The sequence below is a fragment of the Diospyros lotus genome, chromosome 15 (genome assembly GCF_014633365.1).
Source record: "Diospyros lotus cultivar Yz01 chromosome 15, ASM1463336v1, whole genome shotgun sequence".
NCBI lineage: Eukaryota > Viridiplantae > Streptophyta > Magnoliopsida > Ericales > Ebenaceae > Diospyros > Diospyros lotus.
The window spans coordinates 29,782,743-29,807,739 of record NC_068352.1 but is presented as its reverse complement, the minus strand read 5'-3'; the positions used below and the strand labels follow the sequence as shown (position 1 = coordinate 29,807,739).

The 24,997-nt window shown below is 35.4% G+C and overlaps 1 protein-coding gene, 2 long non-coding RNA genes and 1 other non-coding gene across 12 annotated transcripts; 1 reads left to right on the top strand and 3 right to left on the bottom strand.

Annotated features, from left to right (window-relative positions):
* Positions 1 to 1,771: 1,771 nt before the first annotated feature.
* LOC127792464 (uncharacterized) lies at positions 1,772 to 6,886 on the bottom strand. 3 transcript variants are annotated; one of them, XR_008021136.1, is made up of 7 exons: positions 6,747 to 6,886; positions 6,008 to 6,206; positions 3,443 to 5,875; positions 3,214 to 3,346; positions 2,932 to 3,090; positions 2,171 to 2,812; positions 1,772 to 2,077 (listed from the first exon to the last, which is right to left on the bottom strand). It is a non-coding gene; the product is annotated as an uncharacterized LOC127792464 (long non-coding RNA). The 3 variants fall into 3 exon arrangements; XR_008021137.1 differs by lacking the exon at positions 6,008 to 6,206; XR_008021135.1 differs by lacking the exon at positions 6,747 to 6,886 and having other exon boundaries at positions 2,195 to 2,812; positions 6,008 to 6,740.
* A 4,237-nt stretch (positions 6,887 to 11,123) lies between these two features.
* On the bottom strand, positions 11,124 to 11,220 carry LOC127792712 (small nucleolar RNA SNORD96 family). Its single transcript, XR_008021184.1, has one exon. It is a non-coding gene; the product is annotated as a small nucleolar RNA SNORD96 family (small nucleolar RNA).
* Positions 11,221 to 13,288: 2,068 nt separating this feature from the next.
* Positions 13,289 to 21,984, bottom strand: LOC127792591 (uncharacterized). Of its 7 annotated transcripts, none has more exons than XR_008021160.1 (8): positions 19,548 to 21,984; positions 19,385 to 19,420; positions 18,206 to 18,605; positions 16,693 to 17,881; positions 16,489 to 16,604; positions 16,286 to 16,373; positions 16,017 to 16,173; positions 15,551 to 15,909 (listed from the first exon to the last, which is right to left on the bottom strand). It is a non-coding gene; the product is annotated as an uncharacterized LOC127792591 (long non-coding RNA). The 7 variants fall into 7 exon arrangements; XR_008021162.1 differs by having other exon boundaries at positions 16,017 to 16,170; XR_008021164.1 differs by lacking the exon at positions 15,551 to 15,909 and adding an exon at positions 13,289 to 13,537 and having other exon boundaries at positions 16,017 to 16,373.
* LOC127792590 (BTB/POZ domain-containing protein At5g48130) lies at positions 16,102 to 18,990 on the top strand. The gene is made up of 4 exons (XM_052323134.1): positions 16,102 to 16,196; positions 16,313 to 16,382; positions 16,723 to 17,844; positions 18,158 to 18,990. The coding sequence occupies exons 1-4, from the start codon at positions 16,102 to 16,104 to the stop codon at positions 18,863 to 18,865; spliced, it is 1,995 nt and encodes a 664-aa protein (XP_052179094.1). The 3' UTR covers positions 18,866 to 18,990.
* Positions 21,985 to 24,997: the final 3,013 nt, after the last annotated feature.

Sequence of the window (24,997 nt, the reverse complement as noted above, 5' to 3'; positions counted from 1 at the left end):
TATATGTTAACCCCCATTGACTTGGTGTTTCTAATGGTAGGCTCTGATCGTGAAAATCTCTGGTCAGTGGTGGTCGTTGACAGTCACTAGTGGCTGCAATTGTGGCTGGCTTAGACTATTTTGGGGGTTGGCCAAGTTGGCAAGGCCTAGTTGGTTCATAGGTTAGCCCATTGTGTATGGGGCTGGGTCTGGCCCAGTTGTGATAGCCCTTGGGTCGATCCCAAAACCCAATCTGTTGACCCATTCAACTTTAATCATTGACTTTTTCGCTAGTCAGTTAGGATAGACATTTTACATATTGTATTTATTTAATTCTTATATAATTTAATAATTTTGTTAGATGATGCGCAACCTAGCCAAGAGGCGTATAAGGGAACAAAATGATTTTAGAATCCTGTATTGCTAACTACAATAAACATTAGCCATTGGTGCACCACTTGATACTGTAGAGGGGTGGGGGATGAAATGATCATCAATGCTCAATGTTCAATATATTTGTAAATTTATTTATCATATATTTATAATTTTTCAGATTTAACCGATTGATCACTGTTCAAATTTATTGGTAACTTATTTTGATAGTCTTCATTTTAATGTAATAGTAATGTTTTTTACATACTTTATAGTGTATAAATGTATAATGTTTAGTAATGTATTTTACATATTTTATAGCGTATAAATTGAAGAATATTGACAGAAACCTTTCAGTTACAATCATTTAACTAAATCAAATTTACTATCTTAAGAATTATGACTTCTGATTTGAAAATGGGTAAAACTTCAATCAACTACTCTAGCTTGCATCAGAAAATCATGTGTGAGCATGGTGTATCTATTTGGTGCTACATGTCATGGACTAAGTTTAATTCTGGAAAGAAATTCTTAAGGTGTTGGTTTTAGAAGATAATTTATTATCTTATAAATATAAAAGCTATTAATGTGAATAAAATTAATTGTTGGATGGTTTGGTGAACATAATGATGATTGCAGATGATTTTAATAGATTGATGATGAATGCACAACTAAAACATTATGTGAATTTTTATTAGATAAGTTGAATGGAATCAAATATAACATGATAGAAATGGTTGAAAATGAAAGAAAACTACAAAAACAAGCGAGCCTTAAAAAAAGGAAAGAAAAGCTACTAAAACTTGGAAAATATCATAAATATATTATAGAAGAAAATTTTAAATTGAAAATAAATCTCCAAAAGTATAGGATAAAAGAAAGTAAGTTTATTAAGGGTCTAATAATGTTAGAGTTGGGTTGTTTTCTGTTCATTTTATGTGTAATGAAAAATGAATGTGATAGATTCAAGTATTTGACTTTAGCGTAATCAGTGTATAAATAGTTATAAGGCATGAAAATACGTTTGTTGTTTGTTAATTATGTATATACAACTTATTGTTATCTTAGTTATTAGTATGATAATAAAAAAATTAATTTGTTAATAAATCAAGTGAAAATTATCAAAAGCAATTGACATGAAAAGGGAGGAAGTGATAATGTATTAGAACTATAAAATGTTCATCTCCGGGGGCTTCAATTCCAAAGTGATTAACAAGTGAAAATAACTAAGCAGAGCAAGGAAATAAAGCAAGTCGTGAGCCCATTCAATGGTTAATGTGATTGTTCAGCATCCATAATGGGCTAATGTAGTTCATCTGTAAATTTCTAAGGATAAATTTGTGCTACAATGAGAATAAGAATTCTGACCGTAGTTCTGCCTTAAATTTCAGAAGATTTGAGCAATAACAAGAACAAGAAATCCAACCACAAGACATAGTCATTCCGATGACAATAAAATACAAGGAGTTTACAGCAACTTAATGTACATCTTAGCAACAGACAATATTCGATACCGGTTCAGATACAGTCTACAGGACATTGAAATTATTAGTTTATCAAAATAGAATAGAAGTTTAAAGGTTCAAGAATCTGATTCATCTTTTACAAAATTGGTTTGTACTTCGCTAACTAAATGCTCTCCATAAATAGCTCTTCCAAATTTCTTGGTCCCACCAGTTCTCTTTACACAAGCATCCAAGGGTTCTCCAGCAGCTTCAAGGTTGGTCTGTTCATGAAAACGGAATGCTAAAGGGCCAATTAAGAAGATGGGAAAAAATAAAAACAAATCCAAGAAAAGGTGTTGAAGGAAGCAAGAGACCTCATAAAAGTAGGCCATGCAGACCTGATATTTTGGGGGAGGAGTTGATGACTCGATGCAGAGTCGACTCGTAGAGTCCATTTGATAGAATCTGCAATTTCTCCAGGTTTATCAAAATATATGCTCTTCGTGGAAAGGATATTAGATATTGGGGAATTAAGTGAAGACCAAAACAAGAAGACTGCTTTCCACTTAATTGAAAAAAAAAAAACTGCCACAAAATATGACGATAGCCCTTATGAAAGGAGATAAGAGGATAATAAACCACTTCAAATCCTCTTCATAATTCAAGTGCATAAACTGATTGAAGACTAGATGATGCATAAAGTAAAAAAAAAAAAAAAGTATGGGCACTTCAAAATGGGTGTTGGCTCCAGATTTGGTAAGATCAAAACAAACGGAAGCATAATGGAATAAAATCCTAGATATAGTATTACATCACTTTCAATGAAAACATATCCCCAGAGTTTTTGTAAATAATTTGGTTAGCATATAAATCATAAGAGTGAGTGAGTTTTCTTTTTCTTTATTCACAAAGTCGGAATTCAGAGGGTTAACAGAATAAAGTGAAAACCAAAACAGGAGAAGACCATACCTGAAGTGCAGTTATATCATCATCTTGATTTCCTAATGTCAACAAACCTGCCACAGAAGAGCATAAGAAAATTATGACCAATTAACAAGATCATATCAGTGTTCTCAGTGATGACTACAAATTACCATAGTCAGTATATGCCACAAAAGAGCATATTGAATACCACCTGAGCACCATTTGGTGGGCTGTCAATGCCTCAAAAATCTGGTGGGTTGTCATCGGGCCATTGATGGGACAGGTACATTGGCACGAAGGGCTAAGCCGTGCCAAAAGTAGGTACCATATGCACTCCATAAGCAGCATTCAAAGTTTGATAGTGAGCAGCCTGCAGCAAAAGAGATTAGCTGCAAAAGATGCATGCAAAGCACAAGGATATAACCTAAACGAGATTGCAAAAAATTTAAAATGACAAGTTATATTATTACCCTAATCTTATCCAAGTACATACCATCAATTGTTGTGAGTAGAACATTGGTATCAGAGTGTGATACTGTGCTTATTGTGAAAAACCTTGATTGAATGCTTGAGGCCATCAATGTTTTGCCTCGGGCCTTGCCTTTGTTTGATTTCGAGGATCCCACCTAGATCAAACGAAAATAACAGCCATTACAATCGGGAATTCGAGCACTACATCTTGCTTAGAGGTAAGTAAAAAATAGATTAAGATTAAAGCATACCTACGCTATCTTGGAACTCGTTTCCAATGGGCCCTTCTTGCAAAGCTTCCCAAGAGATCCTTTTATCTGCAAGCATCTCGGATCCAAGATTTTCCCGCTTGAATCTGTTGCTGCCTCTCCACAATCAAGGACTTGTTCTTGCACAATGTGTTCATCATATATATTACTACCACAGCTTGGCTTCGCATTGGATATGCTCAATGCATTCAATTGAGATTCGATCCACTCCATAGTTTCCCGGGTATGTTATTCGTCATCTGCAACCACGTTTGCAACTTTGGCAAGCGCACTAAACAGTTCATCGAATCTTAACTGGTTAAGAGTACTAATCCAACCGTTGTAATTGATCTTGACCCTCGTGTAGGATCTATTGACATCTCCTTCATTGCATTAAGATATACCTCTCAGGAATTCATCTGACAGCATGTCTGCAAATTATTCCCCTAAACTCGAACATATGGCAGTTGCAAACGATATCACATTTCTCTTTCTCAAAAACAATCGAATTTTTTTTCTCCTTAACTCTTTCATCAAATATGATATCTTCTTGTACTTCATACCCAACAATCCCTCTTCGGTATACACAACCTCACAATACATATTCCCAGTGAATTCGTCCTGAAACTACTTGAATTTTGAGATGGTGTACACTTTTTGAAATTGTTTCTCCTTGGGATACCTTGATGCACATGGGATCATCTAAGAAAATGACCCAACTTCGACCTGAAACTCTTTTTCAACTTTACACCTCAATGTCCGCTCATATTGTTCAATAAATTGCTTCAACGAGCTTTTCAAGTGTACATAACCATTAAAGAATGCATTCATACTCTCACTCTACTACATTGTTGACATCCCTACCCAAAAACTAGTTTTCAAGAAACATAAGACCCAGCAGCCTCTTTCTCTGTAGAGTCCAAACAACTAATCGTTGTCATGCAGTGTATATTTTTCAATCGTTGTCATACACCACGCCATATACAACCAGAGTCAACCACCCGACACCCTTATCCCCATCGAACCACATACCCAAAAAGCAGCAAGATCCAACGGTTGAATCTCCATAGATCTAAGCTTAAATTTCGGTCTAACCCAAATCGCGCATATATACGTATATATGATGGATCTATGTTGAAAGTAATTGCTGATAAAACTAAAAGACGGAAAGTATATATACACATATATACCTCCTTGAAGATTGGGGCCAATGGAGATCCAGTCACACAGGTAGGAGAGAGAGACAGAGAGAGACGGCCGGAACGAGCCAAAGGGACTCCAAAGGCTCAGTCACGCGCGTAATAGAAAGAGAGAGAGAGGGGGGAAGAAGGATGAATTAAGGGTCTATTTGTAATTGAAGCATAGGGTAGATTTGTAATTGTTTATTGGGTGTCACCGAGGGTGGTCGAGTAGCATTTCTCGAGAAAAAATTCAAAGGCAACCGTGATATCAGGTCGTATTGTTCAAACATTGTATTATCGTTACATTAAATATTTGTCGGATCAGATCCGATGCCGAGCGGTATAAGGCATCGGACCTCCAACACAGGATGACTAGCTGACAAGGCTCAAGCTTTGACAACAGCTTCCTCGCCCTTCATCTCTGCTGCCTCCGTATCCACCTCAGCCAAAAACCTTATGGGTTTCCTTTCTACTTCGTCAGCTCTTTGGGAAACCTGAGCGACCTCCTCCTCCATTGTTGCAGTCACTCTCTTGTCAGACTTGGCCTTCGTGCAGGTAAGCATCTATACATAGCCTCTCTCTTGGCCCTCTTTGTCGCCTCTTCGGCCCTGCTCATCTTCAGGCAGTAGTCCTCAAATAGTTGCATGACGGGTTCACAAGCTTGTAAGTTAGATGCATTAGTAATGATATGGGAATGAGCCAAGAATGATAAATGAGGATCAAGAAAGCATGACTATAATTCAATGTCAACCGGAGCAGACTACGTACGGGAGGCCTCCGTAGCTGGGTCACATCCTGCTGAAAGGAGTGCCAACAGGAGGGACTTGCATTGGTTCCAAGGATGGCAAAGAGGACTGGGGGAATACTACTACCAAACCAGGAAGTCTAGCCACTTCAGGGGTCTCGAAGGAGACGCGCTAGATGGAGGATTGGCCTTGTCGGATTATGGTGCAGGGGGGAAACTTTGCTCTTTTTGGATCGCTTTTCTCCGATGCTTTGCAGCCTTGAGATATCCCTTAACGGCATTAATTTCAGATCCAAGCAGCTTGGAAGTCCCTCCATGTGCTCTTGCTCCCATCTCATTCTGCAAGGGAGCTAACTCCATGCTGTCACCACCATTGCCTTGATCTTGGATGCAACTTGCAAGTCTCAATATGATTCGCAGAGTGGGTATCAAAATCCTGACCCGCTTCAACACCTTTGTCCTTAATATTTCCCTGGGCGGCTTCTGATGCCTCTGCTGCTGAACAAGTAACTGCAGATTAACGAAGGCACCCTCATCACTTGCAAAACACAAGCATTATAAAAGAGTGGCAGGGAAAAATTTCCCCGACTGTTCCACAATTTAACTGATTTTTTTCTTAGGCAATACAGAAAAAGTATTTACTTCCTAATCGCATTGTGGCTCATGGCTTCCAGAGTTCGGGCTCTTTCTAAGATGTGCTTTACTAGAAGCAACCATGGTGAAGAAATAGCAGTCACAGGTAGATTCAGTCGTCACACTCTTTAACTCACAAAGATGGTCGACATAATTGAAGCCCAATCAACCTAAAGCTTGCTCCAAAAATTCACATTTGCTCCTAAATCTACAGAGAAAATGTCTAGTGTCTACCATGAGAAGAGATAATCTAGAACTTCATGAAATAACAAAGAACTACACAATTAATAAACAACTTTGTAAGGCTATGCAGATCTTTTAAGACAGGGCGTGAATAATTCCTTCTATTCGTGGATTAACCCCCTACCACACAGAACAAGTTTCAAACTATCATTTTGTTGCTTCGGATTTTGGTCATGGAAAGAGCAAAGAGAAAAAGACTTTAAGACTTCCTGTTCAGTGGTAAATGCTCAAAATTGCAGTACCCAAATTCAACACAAAGAAGTAATGAAAAGTAAAATTGCAACACACAAATTCCAGCGATTAATTTCGGCTTCATAGCAGAAGTATTCGAGGAGGCAAAAGGAATGATGCATCGAGAAAGCAAATCAAACGAGAGCAACAATTCAAATGATTTATCACAAACACACACTCGAAATCGGAAGAAAAAGTAGGAGATTAGATTAAATATCATCCCAACCACGTCAATCAAAAACCCTAGTAGTGACAGCATTCATAAACAAGTCACCTGCCTCCTCGATAGGGGCCGTCGAATTGGCCGTAGCAGTGAGTAGAAGCCGCCGGAGAGCAGGTGAAGCCTGAACCTAGAAAGTACAAAATAGAAAGAGGGGATTATTTTCCTGCCGGGAACTGATTTCGTAATTTTTTGGCAATTTAGTGAAATAATTACTATTATTTACTTATAAATACGGTATTTATGAATTTTCATTTATTATTAACAAAAGACGATATAAATTATTAATTTAGGATACCAAAATTTGTGTTGACGTGATTCACAACAAAGATAATTTATTTTTTCTTGAATAAACATTTTCATTGATGTATTTTTTAAAAATATATTTTCGAGTCAATTGCAATACCTATTTAGAGGTTTGGTGGCTTAGGCCATTATTAATTTAGGAGCTCCTAATTTTTTAATAAAAAATTAAAAATTTATTAATTTTATTTTAATAATAAAATTAAAATAATTATTTTATTTCATTAGTTTTCATCATTTTGGGTCTCTCTATTTTTGGGACCCTACATACATATGTCACCAACCCTTGAACCGCCCTAGTCAATTGCTAACCTAAATTAAAGCATATAATAGACAAGTGCTAAAATGTTCAATTTACTCCTTACATGACCACTATGCCATAACTCATTTCTTCAATAACCGACAACGAGGTAGATGCAAGCTAACTATTATGGTGGAAGGTATAGAGGCTTTCGTTGATCGGGGAAAGTGATACGCGAAGACGTCGACAATGGCAAAAAATGCAAAAGCCATTGTCATTAGTGACGAAAAGCAAACAAGTGAAGACATCATCAATGTCAAAAGAATTATCATTAGTGATGAAAAGCAAATAGACGAAGGCGGAGGGTGCAAAGGCCATTAAGAGACTTTTATCACCAATTATGCCTTCACTTCTTTTCCTTTCATTATTGCCAACACCTTCACCTATTAATCTTTTCCTCATCAACCATTGAAGAAAAAAGCTATGACAAAAATGGTGGTTATGTGAAGGATAATTTAAGATGGTATTCTCTTCGTGTTTTAATTTTGAGTTTTAAGTTTTGAATTCATTTTCAATTATATATTTTTTTTATCATTCTGAAAAAATATTTCTCAAAATTGAAAAACACATTCACTTTGAGATTTTGAGAAAAATTATTTTATGATATTTTATTCAATAAATTTGATTCAAAATAAATTGTAAATATTTATTAATAAATTATAAATTTAATTTAATAAATTTAAAATATAATACCAAGAATAACCGATGATTTAATCATATATAACAACGTATTAAAATTACAAAATATTTTTTAAAATTATTTTTAATTTGATTCAACTGATAATTTCATAATAAAATTATGTTTACCTACAAATAAAAATTTGAAATTAATTTTAAAATTCACCGATTTTCAATCTCACATTGGTTGCCCAGGGGTAGGGGTGTGCATTCGGTTATAACCGAACCGAACTGCCCATTTTTGCCTAACCAAACCAAACCAACATTATGAATATAACCGAACCGACCTAATACACAAACTGAAATAACCGAAACCGAATTAACCGATTTAAATTTTAAACTAACCGAACCAAAAATCGAACCGAAAAAATAGCTCAAAAACAAAATCGAATTAACCGATTTGGATGCAAACTAACCGAACCAAAGATTAAATCGAAAAGTAATCCAAAAACAAAACCAAAAACACTAAAAACACCAAGATCATCAACAACAAACAGTGACACTAAAAACCCATTAACAAAAAAAATACCTAATCAATACAAATATGAACTGCAAAACACCAACAACAAACACTAAAAACCAACAAAATAAAAAAAAAACATTCATTGCTGCACAATTCACTTATATATCAAAACAATCATAGCAGAAAACAAAATAAATTAAACAATAACAGTAATAGAAAGCACAAAGCACAGTTGCGCAAGAATCCCATTCACAGTGCATTAAAACAATTAACATCTCATTCACAGTGCATTAAAACAATTAACAGCAGAAAACACAACTTTAACTATGACAATAACAACAGTGCATTCTGCACAAGAATCCAATACAGCAAAAAAAATTAACAATTCAGTACAGCACAAGAGAAACAATGAACCAAATCACAACGAGTTAAACAAATCAAATGAATTAACCAACGAATTTGCAAAAGTCAAAGCATCAACGAACCAAATCGTATTACCAACCAGATCGAACCACAAGATGATTAAGTTGCCGAAATCGTATTACCTTCTCAAATCAAATATGGCGATACCCGCAAGATCGTTCACTCCTAAGTTGTCGAAACCAACCAGATTGTTGATGTTGACGGTGAAGAGGGTGAAATGGCTTAGGGTTTGCTGTCGCGTTTGAAAGGGTGAGGGGGTGGGCTGGGTGTTGGGTGAGGGAGAAGCCGACGGTGAAGGTGTTTGGATTTGACAGCTAGGGCGAGGGCGAGGTGAGGGTTAGCCGGTGACCTAGGGCTAAGGTCGATGCTTCGAGCCTTCGACGACCGGGGGCTGGGTGTTGGACTTGGGTAGTTGGGTGGGGAAGAAGTCGACAGTGAAGGGCTTGAAGGCATTTCGGTCTAACGAGGACAACGATGGGTCAATGGCGAGGTTAGGGTTAGCCACCCAAGACCTAGGGCTAGGGTTGATGCTTCGACGACGAGTAAGGGGGGCTGGGTGTTGGGTCGGGTGGGGGAGAAACCGACGATGAAAGCTTTAGGCTCAGACGGCAACGGCAATGTAAAGGTTGACGACGACGACGGGTGGGGGGGTCTGTGAGGCGGTCGGTCTCTCTCTCTCGGCTCGAGCGGGCTATCGAGCTCAAGGAAGAGGAAAGGCAAGGCAATAAATGTTGAAACTTGAATGGACTAATAGAAGGCAGCAGCAACACAGGTCGGTCAGCTTGTATTTGGTTCGATTTTTGGGGTTTTTTGCCCAAATAATCGAACCGAATATCTGAATTTTTGGCAAAACACTAACCGAACCTAAATCGCCCACTATAGATAATCGAACCGAACCGATCGATTCGGTTCGGTTTAATCAATTTTATACTCACCCTTACCCAGGGGGCAACCACTGAGCTTATAAATGCGATGGGACTCTTTGTCTTTTGAGGGCGAGCATTGATCTGTGGCTGTAGGCTGATTTTGATGTTTTGCATCAACATTTAGCGTCGTCTGAAAGAAATTTTGGGTCTTAGGCCTTGGCCCACCCTATCACCCTTGATATGGTCCACGCTCAATAGCGCAACCACACTTAGGGGGGAAGGTTGTGACGATGGTGCTATAACACTGGTTCTCAATCACATATCGGTTGCCCAAAGGGCAATCAATGAATTTATAAGTACAGTAGGGATTTTGTCCTTTTTGAGGGGTGAGCGTTGATCCGTGACTGTAGGCTGAATAAATTTATCCAAAATTATTTTATATAACAAAAGAAAATGGCAGTGGCAATGGAAGATTTGAGTTGTTTGTTGGAAGAGAGTAAGTGGAGGTTGAAAGAGAAAAAAAATAGTCTGTGTTCAATTTTTGTCGTGTTTCGACTAAAAACAATCAAAAACAACTTTTTGTTATTTTTTATTTTATTTATATTTTTTTTTTATTATTTTTAAAAATACATTTTTGATAATAAGAACACATTTTAATATTTTAAAAAACTAAAAATAAAAAATAACCTAAAGATGATAAAGAGAACAGAGCCTAAACATTTCAGTACGCAATCATACTCTAATTTAAAAATATAATTAAAATAATAAAAAACTTGTCTGCCCCTACAAAAAACAAAAAATATGTATTTGGCTGATTTTGAAGAGTTGATATGGATAATTTTTACTTCTTCAATTTCAAAGTAGCACAATTATAATTAATTGGGAACAGATTGATTTAAAATCCGAAGCTACGCATGAACAGAAATGATTAGGTAATATTAAATTATGTTTTATGTCAATATTTTTAAAATTTATTATAATTAAATTTTATTTTTAAATAAACAAAAAATCTATTTATTCTCTGTTTTTTTTTTTTTTTCGATTGTAAAACAGAGATCAAGTGATTAAAATTCAATTTGATTTTTTATTGTGCAAAGTAAAATAAAACCTCTATTTACATTTTACCTTCTAAATCGAAGATACGAGACCACACAAAAATAATAATCTTAAATTATAAAAAATATTAGAAAACAAATATTATTAATCAATCATATGGATTAATATTAACATAAGATTTCATTAATTCCGTCTCAATTTGATAGATCTCTATCGATTATGGTCGCGAGTATGAATGTGTATCTCGCGGCCGGCTCCAAGAGGTAACCGGAAGAACAGAAAAAACAAATAAAAACGTAACAATGTAAAAGAATTTGATGGAACATTGAAACAGAAAACAACGGCCTCAGAATTGCAGAATGACAGCAAGGCCTTGTAAAAGGCCATTCAGTCCCGAAAGATGGTGTAAATTTGGTTGAATGATATCATCACAGGCCACTAAATCACATCAACAATAGAATCAAAGAAACCGCCAAGGAAAATCACAGAGAGAGGGGGAGAGATGGAGATCAAACAAGTGGCATACGATTGGAAACGAAAAAATGTATTTCCCATGGCCAGTCCAGTGAGGTAATCGCAGAAATCTGCTACCCAAGGCGACAGGATATGAGATCGCCTCTCCGCCGATCAGCAGGAGCTCCGAGTAAGTGGAGCTCGACCGCCATCAACACCGGAGAAGAGGCTCAATCTGCGACGATTTCATCCCTTGGACTATACGAACACCACATAGTTCGCTCCAAATCGTTTGAAACCGTAGCGATCGCAAACAAAAAAGAAAAAGAAAGAACCAGACACAACCGTCTTCTCATAAATGATTTGAAGCACCACGTCAGACCCGACCGTAGGAATCTTCTTTGCACCGCGGATTCGAAGCTCTAAGAGATAAATGAGCATGTATGTTGCCAGAATAGAATGAATGTACTTCTCATGGCCTGTCCAATAAGGTAATAGCAGAAACCTGCTCTCCGAGGCAACAGGATATGAGATTGCCTCTCCGCCGATCAGCGGGAGCTCCGAGTAAGTGGAGCTCGACCACCTTTAGCACCGGCGAAGGGGCTCAATCTGCGACGATTTCATAACTTGGACTATACAAACACCACACAGTTCGCTCCAAATTGTTCGAAATCGTCGTACTCAAAAACAAAAAGGAAAAAGATAGAATAATAAAGAACCTTCGTCGAATCGCTGATCCATAGCGGTACTCAAATACAGAACAAGAAGGAGAAGGGGCATAGCATCTCCTCCATTCCCAAGACGGCCGAAGGAAAACCCTAGAACCACGATGGGGCCATAACGCAAGGCCAATTGCTAGGTTACTTATAGATTCGGTGGTTGGTTTCTGGCCGTAGATGTTAATCGTGCGGCGGATATTTGTTCCGTAATTTGCTATATTTTATTCTCAACCGACTATGATACAACCCATGACTTCAATTTAAACGGAGCCCTTCGACCCAAAAGTTGGCCCCAATCACATTCCCCATCTTTCTTATGTCCACTATCACAACCCAAAATGCATTTTCTTAACACACATTAGGCCCACCTGAGCCCAAAATGCATGTCTTGTACACATTGGGCCCAATCTCTGTGTTCCTTGGGCCAAGCCAATACCCATTGTTCTCATACGCAGGGGTATACATTGGGTCCAAATTGGACCGAGATCAGATTTCTCAGAAATGAAGATCGGATTGATTAGGGTTCAGATCGGATCAATTTGATTCACTCAATTTTCAAACAATTTTTCTAAATTAATAAAGTATATATACATATATATATATATCATCCAAACATAAATTTTCATTAATAAAATATGTACAAAGTATCATAATGCAACATTCTAAATTAACTTATAACTCTATAAGCTAAACTAAACAATAACCAAAACTATACAAATGTGTATATATATATATATATATATATGTCCAATCCCAACTAAAATAAGAAGTACCATGCCCTCACGTATAGGTCTAGTGATCAAATGAACAATGTATTAATGTCAATTCGATGAATTACAAATTAATCATTGTTTGATGTAAAAGCCAAAGATCTAATCTCTGATTTATTTTCTCTGTCATAATCAAGAACATAATCACCAAATATTGCACAAATACGATAATTCCAAATACCCAATGGCCACATCAAGTCATCAAATGTTTCATTTTCCCTCCTTATGTGACATCTAACTTATAATAAATTATAGTGTTACCCATAAGATATAACCTACATAATTACAAGAATTGACCTTTTATTTTTAAATATTTTAGTCAATAGCATTAAGGTTTAAGAAGTTATACTATTCATCCCTACATTTTGGCCCTTCTCTGTTTAGTTGCGAACACATTTTTTGTTTTTAATTATAATTTTATATTGAATAATAGAATAGAAAATTAAAAAATATTTTTTAAAACTAAATGGGCCTTTTAACCGTCATTTTTTTTAACAAAAAACTAAGACAACGACATACAAACAAAATATTTGTGCATGATGAAAATTCTTATTTTCATATTTGTTCTATTTCATATAAAAATTCTATATAATTTAGGGTTACAAAATTATAACTTCTATTTTATCCTCATAATATATTTTTTACAAAAGTTGTGCAAAAATATTATTTTCCTTTTTCAAGAACTATGGTCACAATAATAGAGGATGACCAAAATCCAAGCAAGTTTGACTTACCCTTCGACTAGTTAATTCCATGTTGCTGCGCGTTCAAGGGAATGTGTTGCTTTGATGTCCAAGGGCCGAAGCTGCAACTCTGCACATATTAATTAGTTCTATTATATATATATATATATATAGATATACATATATATAACAAAAGCATATTTTTATTTTGAACTTTTACATCTTTTTTGTGAAATATTAATTTTTTTATAGTTCTAAATGTGCCACTGAACAGTGTAAAATTACTCGTTTAAATATTTGGCCAGTAAATAATACACACGTACGGTGACATGACAATATTTCAGTTTCTCCTCAGTTCCATTTCTTTTTCTTTTCAGAGTCTCCTCGACTCCTCTCTCTCTAGCGACGTTTTCACAACTTCATTTCTCTTTCTTTTCAAGGTCTCCTCAACTCCTTCTCTCTCTCTAATGGCATCTCCATAGCTTTCTTTCTCTCTTCAACGTTTTTTCAACTCCTGATCTCTTTCTCTTCGATTACTTCTCTTGACTACATCTCCTCTATCTCTTTTTTCCGCATCTCCTCAACTTCATATATCTCTTTGACTATGTCATCTCAAACCCGGCAATGCCTCATCAACTTATTCTCTCTCTCTCTCTCTCTCTCTCTCTTTATTTTCGACGTCTCCTCAGCTCTCTTTCTTTCTAAGGCCACGTCACCTCAAATTTAACGGCATCTCCAACCTCCCTTTATCTATCCAGTTGTGTCTTCTCATCTCTCTCTGGCTTCTCCTCCAATTGCATCTCGCTTAGCATCTCATTTCTCCCTCTAACATCTATTTAGCTTCCCCCCTGTGTGTCATCTCAGATCGAAGGGCGTCTTTGTTCTTTCTCTTCGGCATCTCCTCAACTCTCTTTCTTTTTCTTCACCGTGGCTCGATTTTGAGAACGATGAAGAAAATGATTCTTCACAATCAACCATGTATACAATCCAAGCATCTTTGTCTTTGGCTTTGGCTTTGGCCTTCTCTTTTTTCCTTTTTCTTTTTAGATCTTCTCTCTTTGTTTTTAGTTGTTCCAGTTACTAAGTAAGAACTTTGTAGCCTCGTCAGATAGAGGGAAGGAGCTGAGAGACGTCGCCGAAGAGAGAAAGAGAGAGATATGGAGTTAAGAAGACACTAGAGAAAGAAGAGAGACACCGAATGAGACACAGTAGGAGAAATATATGAGGGAGTTGAAGAGACGTCAAAAAGAGGAGGAGTTGAGGAGACCTCGTCAGAGAGAGAAAAGGAGTAGAGGAGATACTAGAGAATGCTGAGGAAATGATGGAGAGAAAGTTGAGAATATGTTGAAAAATTATCACGTCAGTGCACGTGTGTATGACTTATTAACTAAGTATTTAAATATGTGATTTTGCGTGATTCATGAGTATATTTAGAACCACACAAAAAAAAAATTAAAATTTCACAAGGAAAAAACCGTAAAAGTTGAGATGCAAAAATATTCTTTTTGGCCTATATATATATATATATATTTAAACTATGATATGATATATACAACTCGTCAAACAAAGCAGTAAACCATGGAAATAAGCAACAAATAATCTCACATATACCACAGTCAAATTATGATAAAATAATTTCTGGGATTGAGGTTTGGCTGGGAGTGAGCAAGCAAACCCCCATTTTCAGAAGCCGTGCCGTCTTGGGTGTTTGCTTCCATTATAAAGCACAGAAAACTTCTCCCTCACGTCATCTCCCCCATGAACATTATATATATATATATATATATATATTGGTATCTTCTAGTTTCACCTTTTCTCTTTCCCCAGGTACCCTTATCATCTATCCACGTGATTCAATACCATAATTTTCTGTGATTAATCAAACATCAATATATTAAACTTTAATCTTACTAAATGGACTTGCCTATACATGAATTCTAAATCTATAACCATGTCTAAAATTCATGATATTTGACCAGATAAGTTTTTGTTTTAAGGTTATAGACTGCTTAATGCGACATTTATCCTTTATTTGAGTTTGAAAGTTGGCTTTTGTGAATTCATAAAACCCTACATCTTTGAGCTATTTAGTTTATTATCTGACGTAATGATAATTAACTTTTCCTAAAGAAGCTACTTGTAAATAATAACACATCTAGAGGGATGTTTAATTAACCCCATGGTCAGGAATGGATCACTCGAACCATCTGAATTTGGTATTGTACACTCAAGGAAGTACACAGAAATTGCATAAAGTGGAAAATATTCCACCAGCTTCTTCAGTTTGATAGCAAGAAATGGCACAGGATTTCAAATTCACGGCCCTCAAGAACGGTTTTGAAGCCTTAAAATTTGGACTTTGAGTTCACAGGAGTTCATACTTCTTTGACTAAAACATAGAAAATCAAAGAGATTGCACGTGTGTGAGCAAAGTTGTCAAGCCACCTCTTTTTTCACTTCCATTCCCATGAATTTCCACCGGTTTTCTGGGTTCTAGAAGCTCTACATCAATTATAATATTACTACTTCAATCTCCAAGATGGAGTTAAAAGATATGGCCAATAGGAGATAGAAAACTATATTTTTTAATATAAAAAAAAATAACTTACATTTATTCTCCAGTATAAGTTCAGCTGTGATCTCCATTAATTGTTTCACTTTCTCTGGATCCAGTCTTCTTCATGAGCCTTGGTAATGGACACTGCCAGCCTCAAAAACAGCCCAGTGCTCTCTAGTCCCTTCTCCTCACCAAATGTTAGTGCCCTGCTGAAGATTAAGATAATTTCATGGTAAGATGATTGAATGATGGATTTCATTTGTGTTTCAAACCATATCTCTTTATTTCTTTTCTCGAATCCCAGATCCCCGTGTATCTAACCTATGGAACACAATTTATTTGTCTCAGGAGTCAAGAGACTGGTTTGCCAGTTTCGGTTCGCATTCAAGTTGTTGATAGAACCTTTAATCTGCACAAGGTAGGATAAAATCAAACTTGAAAGCAAGTTGTGCCTTTGGACCAGCTCACTGAAAATTGAAATAAGTCGATGATATTATTTTCAGTAAAAATTTAGGCAGTTTAACCTGCAATTTGCTTGTGTACTTGTTTTCCATTTTGAGCAAACAGACTGTATAGCATATTTGTTTAGTTACACCCAGAATGTGCCTCATCTGAATGGATGCACAAGGTAACCTTTAATCTGAAAAAAATTTAATTGAAGTTATGACAGAGAAAAGAAGAAGAAAATCAGAACTCCATAGCAGGGTATCTGTAATTAGAAAGCTAACCTTCTAGAGTATTTCTTTACTGTTTTGCAGTACCCACTGTTTTCCAAGAGTGGATACTTGAAGCGAAAATTGAGCGAGTCCAATGAGGCTGAGTTACCTCAAAATTTCCCAGGAGGAGCAGAGACCTTTGAGATGATTGCACTTTTCATTTATGGTTCCTCCACATTAGTTGACCCCTTCAATGTAGCAGCCCTGCGATGTGCGGCGGAGTTCCTTGAAATGACAGAAGAGCAGAGCTCTGGCAACCTTTGTGAGAGGTTTGATATTTACTTGAACCAAGTGGTGTTGCAGAGTTGGGATGACACCTTGATTGTTCTCCAAAAGTGCCAAACATTGCTTCCCTGGGCAGAAGAGCTACTAATTGTGACCCGATGCATTGAATCTCTTGCTTTCATGGCTTGTATGGAAATTCTTGACCCGGAGAGGAGAAGGGACAAGCCAGTAGTTACACTGGAGGCTTTGGCCAGTCAAGCATGGCGCAGTGAAGCACTGAAGGAAATACTGAACCAGAATCTGTGGATCAAGGATCTCATTGCCCTGCCATTTGTCTTCTTCAAGAGGATAATTGGTTCCTTGAGAAGACAAGGAATGAAAGAAAAATATGTGAGCCCCATTATTGTTTTCTACACGAACAAATGGGTACTCTCGAAGAAGACACGCCAGTTCTGGGAGCAATCCGGTGAGAGAAATGACACCAAGAACAAAGTTTCAGTTATCTTAGATGGCATTCTTGATTTGCTACCAATGGGAAATAAAGCCAGTAAAGTGATTCCTGTTGGCTTTTATTTCTCATTGCTCTCTAGGTCTCTTGAACATGGTCTAGGAAGTAAGAGTACTGCAAAGTTGAAAGATCAGATTGCATCTGTTTTGCACTTGGCACAGGTGGAAGATTTTCTCTCCATTTCCTCCAGCATAGAATTGGACATAATGCAAAGTATCTTCTCAACATATGTGTCATCCAACATGGAGTCAGATCGCAGTCCTTCCCCGAGCAATTCTATTGTTGCAGAGTTGTGGGATTTATATCTCTCAAATATGGCTCCTGACCCAAAAATTGGACCTAAAACATTCATGGATCTTATTGAAATTGTTCCAGCATCAACCAGACAGAACCATGATCATTTGTATAGAGCATTGAATGCCTTCCTACAGGTAAACTTTCAGATACTTTTAGTACACCTCCTATAGCCTGATGCAATGCAGTTCAAGGTGAGTCAGTTTAACATCAAAGATTTTGAACTTTTAGTATCAATCATCAACCTGATGACCTACCTGACCTGCATCATGAACTATGCAAATCAGCCAAAGTCCTAATGTCTAAAATCAATTTTGGTAATATTGTGAGAAGTTTTACATGTTAAACCATAACATTATTTCCCTAGCAACCAGAAAAGGAAAAATGTATTTCTACAGATTTTGAATCAATATTTGGCCAAATAACTGAGACCAGTTATCCATTCTTCAGGCTCACCCAGGCATATCGCAAGATGAGAAAGGGTCAGTGTGCAAATACCTCAATTGCCAGAGGTTGTCACAAGAAGTTTGCATTGAAGCAGTCCAGAATGAGTTGATGCCACTACGTCTGATTGTCCAGGCACTTTTTGTTCAGCAACTAAACACACACCAAGCCTTCAAAGAGTGTTCAGATTCATTTAGGTATGCACATTGTGGAGATTTCTCTGGCAGCCTCTCGAGCTCAAGATATGCAAACTCCAAAAGCCAGAACCTCGGTGAGAGTCCATACACAGATGGTGTAGAAGTCAGTAGACCACTGAGCTTCTTGCTACAGAAAGATACAGGAATCCAGAGGCCTGAGTTCTCAAGGAAGGAATATGAATCCACAAGCTTCAGAATCCAGAATCTTGAACAAGAGCTTATGTCCTTGAAGAGAAGCCTTCAACTGCAGAACATATCTGTAAAAGCAGAAAAAGTTTCAAAAAAACCAGAACCAGTTTCAGGTAATCCACAGAGCTTGAGGCCATATGGTTTGGAGGGAAGAACACTGAGTTGGAAGAGAAACCCACTTGGCCAAGTGAGTGCTTGCATTGGTTCAGTGAACTTTGCTTCTCACAGGAAGTATGCAAGAAGGCTTCTGAAGGTGTTTCAAAGGATAAGTTTCTTTGGACAAGGAAAATCAAAGAGGAAGCCAGGTTCCTCTGGCATTCGGCCCTAGTTGATGTAACATGAGCTTAGGCTTGTACTTATGATAATTAGACCAGCAAAATGTGACTCAGTTCATTAAAGATTTAATAAATTGGACCTCTATCTCTGGATGAAAGCATGATCCACAGAGATCAATACTTGAATTAACATCATAGCAGCAGAAAGCTGAGATTTTATTAACTGAAGTATATTTTTCTCCATATAATGGCAGCTAATACTGATACTGCGTTGGAATAATCTAAAGCTCCATAAACTGAATTTCTACATTGAGAAACCAATATTTTCGGTAAGCATGATGCAGGACCTATAGAAATTTCTAATGTGTCATTTTAGCCTAATCAGTTTGAATGGTTTATTGAACTTCCTAAATAGAATTCAACATGAGCTTCCTATGTATTGCTACAAATGATTCTGTGACTTTTCTGCCACCCAAATACAGTGGCTACAAAAGAACGTCACCTGCTCAAAAGAAAATAGAAAAGATGGACACACAAAGTTCTCCCACCACTCAGTCTAACTAAAGATTTACCTTTTCAAAATCTTCAAAAGAACACTAACAGGTTTCCTGCATATAAAAGGAAAGGAAATGAAAGGTAAGCAATGGCTCCAAGAGTCAAAATTAACTATTCTTTTCTCAAGCTAGAGTTGAGGGTAAGCAGAATTATAATTTGGGTGATAGTGGAAAATCTAACCAGCCTAGATTAAATGGAAGCCCACCACATTGTAATTACATCCCAGCCATTTGATATAGATTCAGATCCTAGTGGATCCAAAAGAAACCCCCACCACGAAGAAGAGAGCGGAGTCAGCACATATAGGCACTGTGATTTGGTCAATGCAAAAGGCAGTAACACTACAATGCTGAGAAAAGTGGGCCAAAAAGATGCTTACAATATAAAGCACATTACAGAGAAAAGAGTGAAAGCATCACTTTTCTACTTGTGAAAAAAACACCTACCACATTTAAAATACTTATTCCACAGCACTACATAAAATCCATCCATCCATATCTAGAAAATCTGAGTATAGCAGTTTTAACTCTTGTCATTATAAAGCAGTAAAATACTAGTGTATATCATTGACTACTGGGAGCATCTATAATTTCGATCACCCAATTTTTTATCCAACACCCATGAAGATTCATCCCTGATTCCTTTTAATATTAGTATGTATGACCAACTGAAAATCTCATGTGTGATAGAAAAACATATGTACATGATCTTCCAATTAACAATTTATTTTCTATGCCAACACTGATCAGCTGCACAATCCTCTACTGTTCTTTACCTTTTTCAGGACATAATTGGAAAGTATAAGTGCCTAATATGGAGATACCGTGAAAAAAATTAGCTGACATTTTTGTATACATGGGGAAGGGTACAGTGTAAATGGGACTTGTTGAAAAAAGGGGCTAAACAACGCTTCCTCCTGATAACAGCCATCTTTATGGACAGGCATATAGACATTGGAACCACCAATTAGTTCTGTCTTAGTCTCGTTAATCTTTTACAAGGTGATATCAGCTGTCAAATTGGTTATGCAATCAGCAAGGCAAACTATGTCAAGCACCAAACCAAACCTCCCCCTGTAAATAAAAGCTTTGATTTTCACAAGTACATTGTAGAGATATGGCAACAATTTTAAATAAGAACACCAGGAAAACAAAAACCAGACTAAGAAATGAGAGAAAGACAAAAATAAGCAAAGTGAAAGATAACAACAGGTAAAAACAGGCCACTCATAAAATTGCAAAAGATACATTAACAGTAGTACTGATTGGTAGATAGCATGCCAAATAATCCCATCCAAGCCAGCAAAGGCTAAAGTTTCTGTCGCAATCAACAGCCTTGCAGCCAAAATCATAAAGATCATAAAAGAGTTGGGCTTCGTAAAATGCAAATCATGTCCAGCTGCCAACGTGTGTAGCACTTTAAATGGAATGGAATAAACAATGCAAACTCCAAATTTAAAATACTGAAATGTTGATCATTATAAGAAGTATATTTCTTGTTAAAAGCAATTGCCAACAATTAAAATTCTTGGATAGCACCTTAGAGCTAATGAACATGATTTTCAAAACTAAGGATGCTTTTGATCATAAGGTATGCAACAGTCTAAAGGCACTACACCTCTCTGATTCTAGGAGGATTTTGTAGGTTTAAACTTAGATTTTTAGCATCTCCATTATAATACTCAAAACTCCAGTTATACCATTGAATTGTGAAATTTTCCAGTAAGCACACAATCAACTGGTACTTTCATTAGTATGATGTGATTTTTTTTTCAAATGTGCGGGACAGCTATCTATTACTAGCAACCATGCTATCAATCAGTAGAACTCAATAGAATCAATTACAAGATAACAAATCCATTAATTATTTCCATTGCAGTATTTTTTCGGTACCCCACAATTTCAATGATGAGCTAAATTCTACTATACTATAGTTACCAATGCCAGCAACCGTCCAAATAGCAACAAGACATTAGAGTCATACAAATCAAAACAATTTAACCATGAAATATCACTGCATAATCCTTGCATTCAAGTGTTCGAGTAAATGACAAAACATTCTGAAATGGATCGCCACGGATTTCGCGCCATCACCACTGAGTCAAACTGCATTATTAGTCCTTGATTGACTCTTATCATTTCAACATTTCTACATTTGCGTGGTTGGTCAAAACGCAAATTTCACGTCTGAAAACTTCAAATTCTTAACGCCAGCTATCAAACACAAATCTTAGGAAAATACTGATACTAAATTCCACAATCAAATTACGGATAACATCAGCCGAGACTTAAAAATACAGATACGGACTTATACGTTAATTAAACCAGGTTGAAAAATTAAAAAAAAAAAATGCCAAAGATTCACCAAATAATAGAATTAAGTCAGAATTGTTTTGAAAAGAGGAGGAGAGGAAGAAATTAAATCCAATCTAACAAGAACTAGACTGATCGCGAAGCCATCCGACGAGGACGTGAATCTCGCCGGAACTTCGCTGATACGAAGGCATCCGATCAGAGCCGCTGGCGACGGTATGAGACGGAGGAGCTTAGAGCAGACGATCAAGAAAATTGAGAAGGAAGCTTATAGCGGAGACCTCATTGATTGGTGTATACATGTAAGTTTGGCTTGGGATGGTATTTCAAGAGCTTTCTTGTTTTCTTCATAAGGTTTAGGGTAATTTAGGAATTTTAAACCCAACTCTTTTTATTTTTATTTATTGAAGGTATTTTATGAATTAAGTTTTGTCATATTTTTTATAATACAAACAAATATTAGAAAATAAGATAAAACTAATTTTGTGTATAAATAAATAATTTTATATTATAAATATTTTCTAATATAAAATATTTTACATTCAAACATTAAGGAACCCAAGGGGAAATTACTAAAGTAGTGTTGGGTTGAAACTATTAAAAAGGATTAGAGGACACGTCACAAGATTGGTTGCGTGGCAGCCTGCTAGGCAATTGGCGAGAGCCCCTTCTATCTGAAAAAATAAAAGCAGCATGATAGTTGGGGACGTGAGGCCCATCTCCTTTTAAAATTAGTTGGGTGAATTTTAAAATATTTTATGTTAATTTATATATATAAAAAAAAAGTAGCCTATCAACCTAAACCCTAAAATTAAAGTAATTCAAAAATTTAAAATAAAAATACAAAATATTGTTTGATAAATCTATTTACGAAATATATGTAATAATATAATTGAACCAATTAATTGGCCAAATTTATATTTTTATTCTTATACTTTCATGTTTTTTACGTTGTTATCCAAAATTTTCGGTATTTTGATTACACCATCGCATCTATATTTTTGAGTTAATCTAATTTCTATAATTTAACTTTTTTTTTTATTTGGCAACCCAAAATTTTTGTCGTCTCGGCTCCAGACATATACTTGTATTTTTTAATGAATTTAACTTTTGTACTTTAATGTGTAAAAAAATTAAATTGACTCATCTCAATTTATTTTTTTAAACATATTAAAATACATTAAATTTAATTAACTTGAAAATACAGATATATAAGTGTATTCAAAATAATAAAAAATTTGAGCTGACACATGAAAAAAATGTCAAGATATAAAAGTTAAATTGACTTAAAAATGTAGATACGATAGTGAATCGAAATAACGAAAAGTTTAGATAATCACATAAAGAAACGTAAAATTTTATAGATAAAAATATGTATTTGGCTAATTAAGTTTATTGAAGTTTTTCAATACACCTTTTTTCTAATATAATATATATATATTAATTTCTTACTTAGCATTTATAGTTATTTATTAAAAAATAACTTAAAATATTAACAAAATATGTTTGCCCTATTAACATTTAATACCCCTTAAATTCTATAATATAGTTTAAAAATTGACACATATGTCATCTAATATATTTCAAAAAAAATTATTAAACAGTTTAATAAAAATTTGTAATATTTTTCAACTATATATTAATCATTCCACATATTACTTCGAAAAGTATTTCAATCTAATCTTGATATAATCCTATCTGATTTTAATAAACATTAGAAGTACTTTATAATTATTTGAATCTTTAAGATTAAGTTAAAAGATCCAATCTCGTTCTTTCGTGTAAATACTCAAATCGAGACAAACCTTAGTGATTAAGTAATAAACAAATTTGAATGCATTAAAAAATTAAAACAAGTTTGTTCACAAATTTGAATGTTTTAAAAAATGAAAAGGAAGTTCATTTAATCATATAATAATTAAAATATTGTACTCTGTAATCATATAATATAATTTAATTAATTATATTATATTCTTTATGTTACCCAGCAGCTTTCTACTCATACGAAACTCTAACATCGCTGGTGGTTGCACCAAACCAATCCCTTTTATATTTAGACCACACTCATTCACTAATAAATTCACTAATAAACAGAAAATAATGATTAAACCTGGAGAAAGAACCGTTTGAATGTTATTTTTTGGGTTCTCAAATTCTGTATTCGAGTCCTAATTAGAGAAGAAAGCTCAGTAATTAAGAGTTATCTTAAAAATTAAAAAAATATTAGACAGTTCTCATGTTAGCAGAGAGAGGCTAGGGATAAAAATTGTCTGCTGGGTTCTCTAATTTACATCTTTTACTAGAATCGTGGGATCAAATAATGAAAGACATCGGTGATAGTGTATTAATAAAAAAAAATATATTAAAACAAAAGGCATAGGGAGAGTCAATTCAGAGAGGGAGAGAGGGGCAGCTGCTTATACGTAGTAAAGCACGAAGAAATATGTTTTATTTACCAACTTCTATGTTGCCAATTACGACCTATGAATTTCCAAATATGGGTGGGGTTTGTTTTCGCCTGCAGTCCTCCCCACCGTATCTTCCTGTCTCCCCCTGTTTTTATCCATTCTTGGGGTTTATGATCCAGCACTGTGAAATGACCTACTAACCCCTCCCCAAATAATCATTGGTTCGTGGTGGAAAAAGTGTAGAGATATAGCATATATAAGATTGTGAGTTTAGTTTTTAAATTATTCAATACATAATACTTAGGGTTTGTTTGGTGTGGTTTAAGGTAAAATTTAAGTTTATAATTTTTTTTTGAAAAATAATTTAAAAACCCTTTTAAAAAAATCTTAAAAGCTCAAACAATGGATCAAGTTTTTCACTTGAGTAGCATTTATTAAAATGAGTAAGTTAAGGTTGAAATATTTTTTAGAGTAAGATATAAAAATTATCAAAGATAAGACTGTGAAGTATTATAAAATTTTTATCAAACTGTTTATTAAATTTTTTGGAATGCACTGGATAACACATACGTTATTTTTTTTTTTATCTATAAAAATCAAAATAAATTTATCTGAAAGATGAGAAGGATAAATTTATTTGAAAAAACTCATATAAAAAGTCACGTGACTTATTTTTCAATGATTGCTAATAAAAGTTACTTTTGTTTGAAATATTTTCATATTTAACTTATATATATATTAATTAACAAACCCTAATTGAAAAATTGCTTATAGTTTTATGACCAAACACTTGAGCTTTTTAACGAGCTTCTAATAATAAAAGTCGAGTAAGAAGTTAATACCAAAAAAGCCCATAATGGATACTATATCATAAGGTTTAAGGGGGTGTTTGTTAAAATGAGCAAAATAA

Bases quoted from the DNA above. Each gene is read 5' to 3' on its own strand.
- LOC127792590 (XM_052323134.1), top strand. From the start codon at position 16,102: ATGGACACTGCCAGCCTCAAAAACAGCCCAGTGCTCTCTAGTCCCTTC. The intron at 16,197-16,312 runs GTAAGATGATTG...TATTTGTCTCAG, and splicing joins AAGATTAAGATAATTTCATG to GAGTCAAGAGACTGGTTTGC. The intron at 17,845-18,157 runs GTAAACTTTCAG...TCCATTCTTCAG, and splicing joins CATTGAATGCCTTCCTACAG to GCTCACCCAGGCATATCGCA.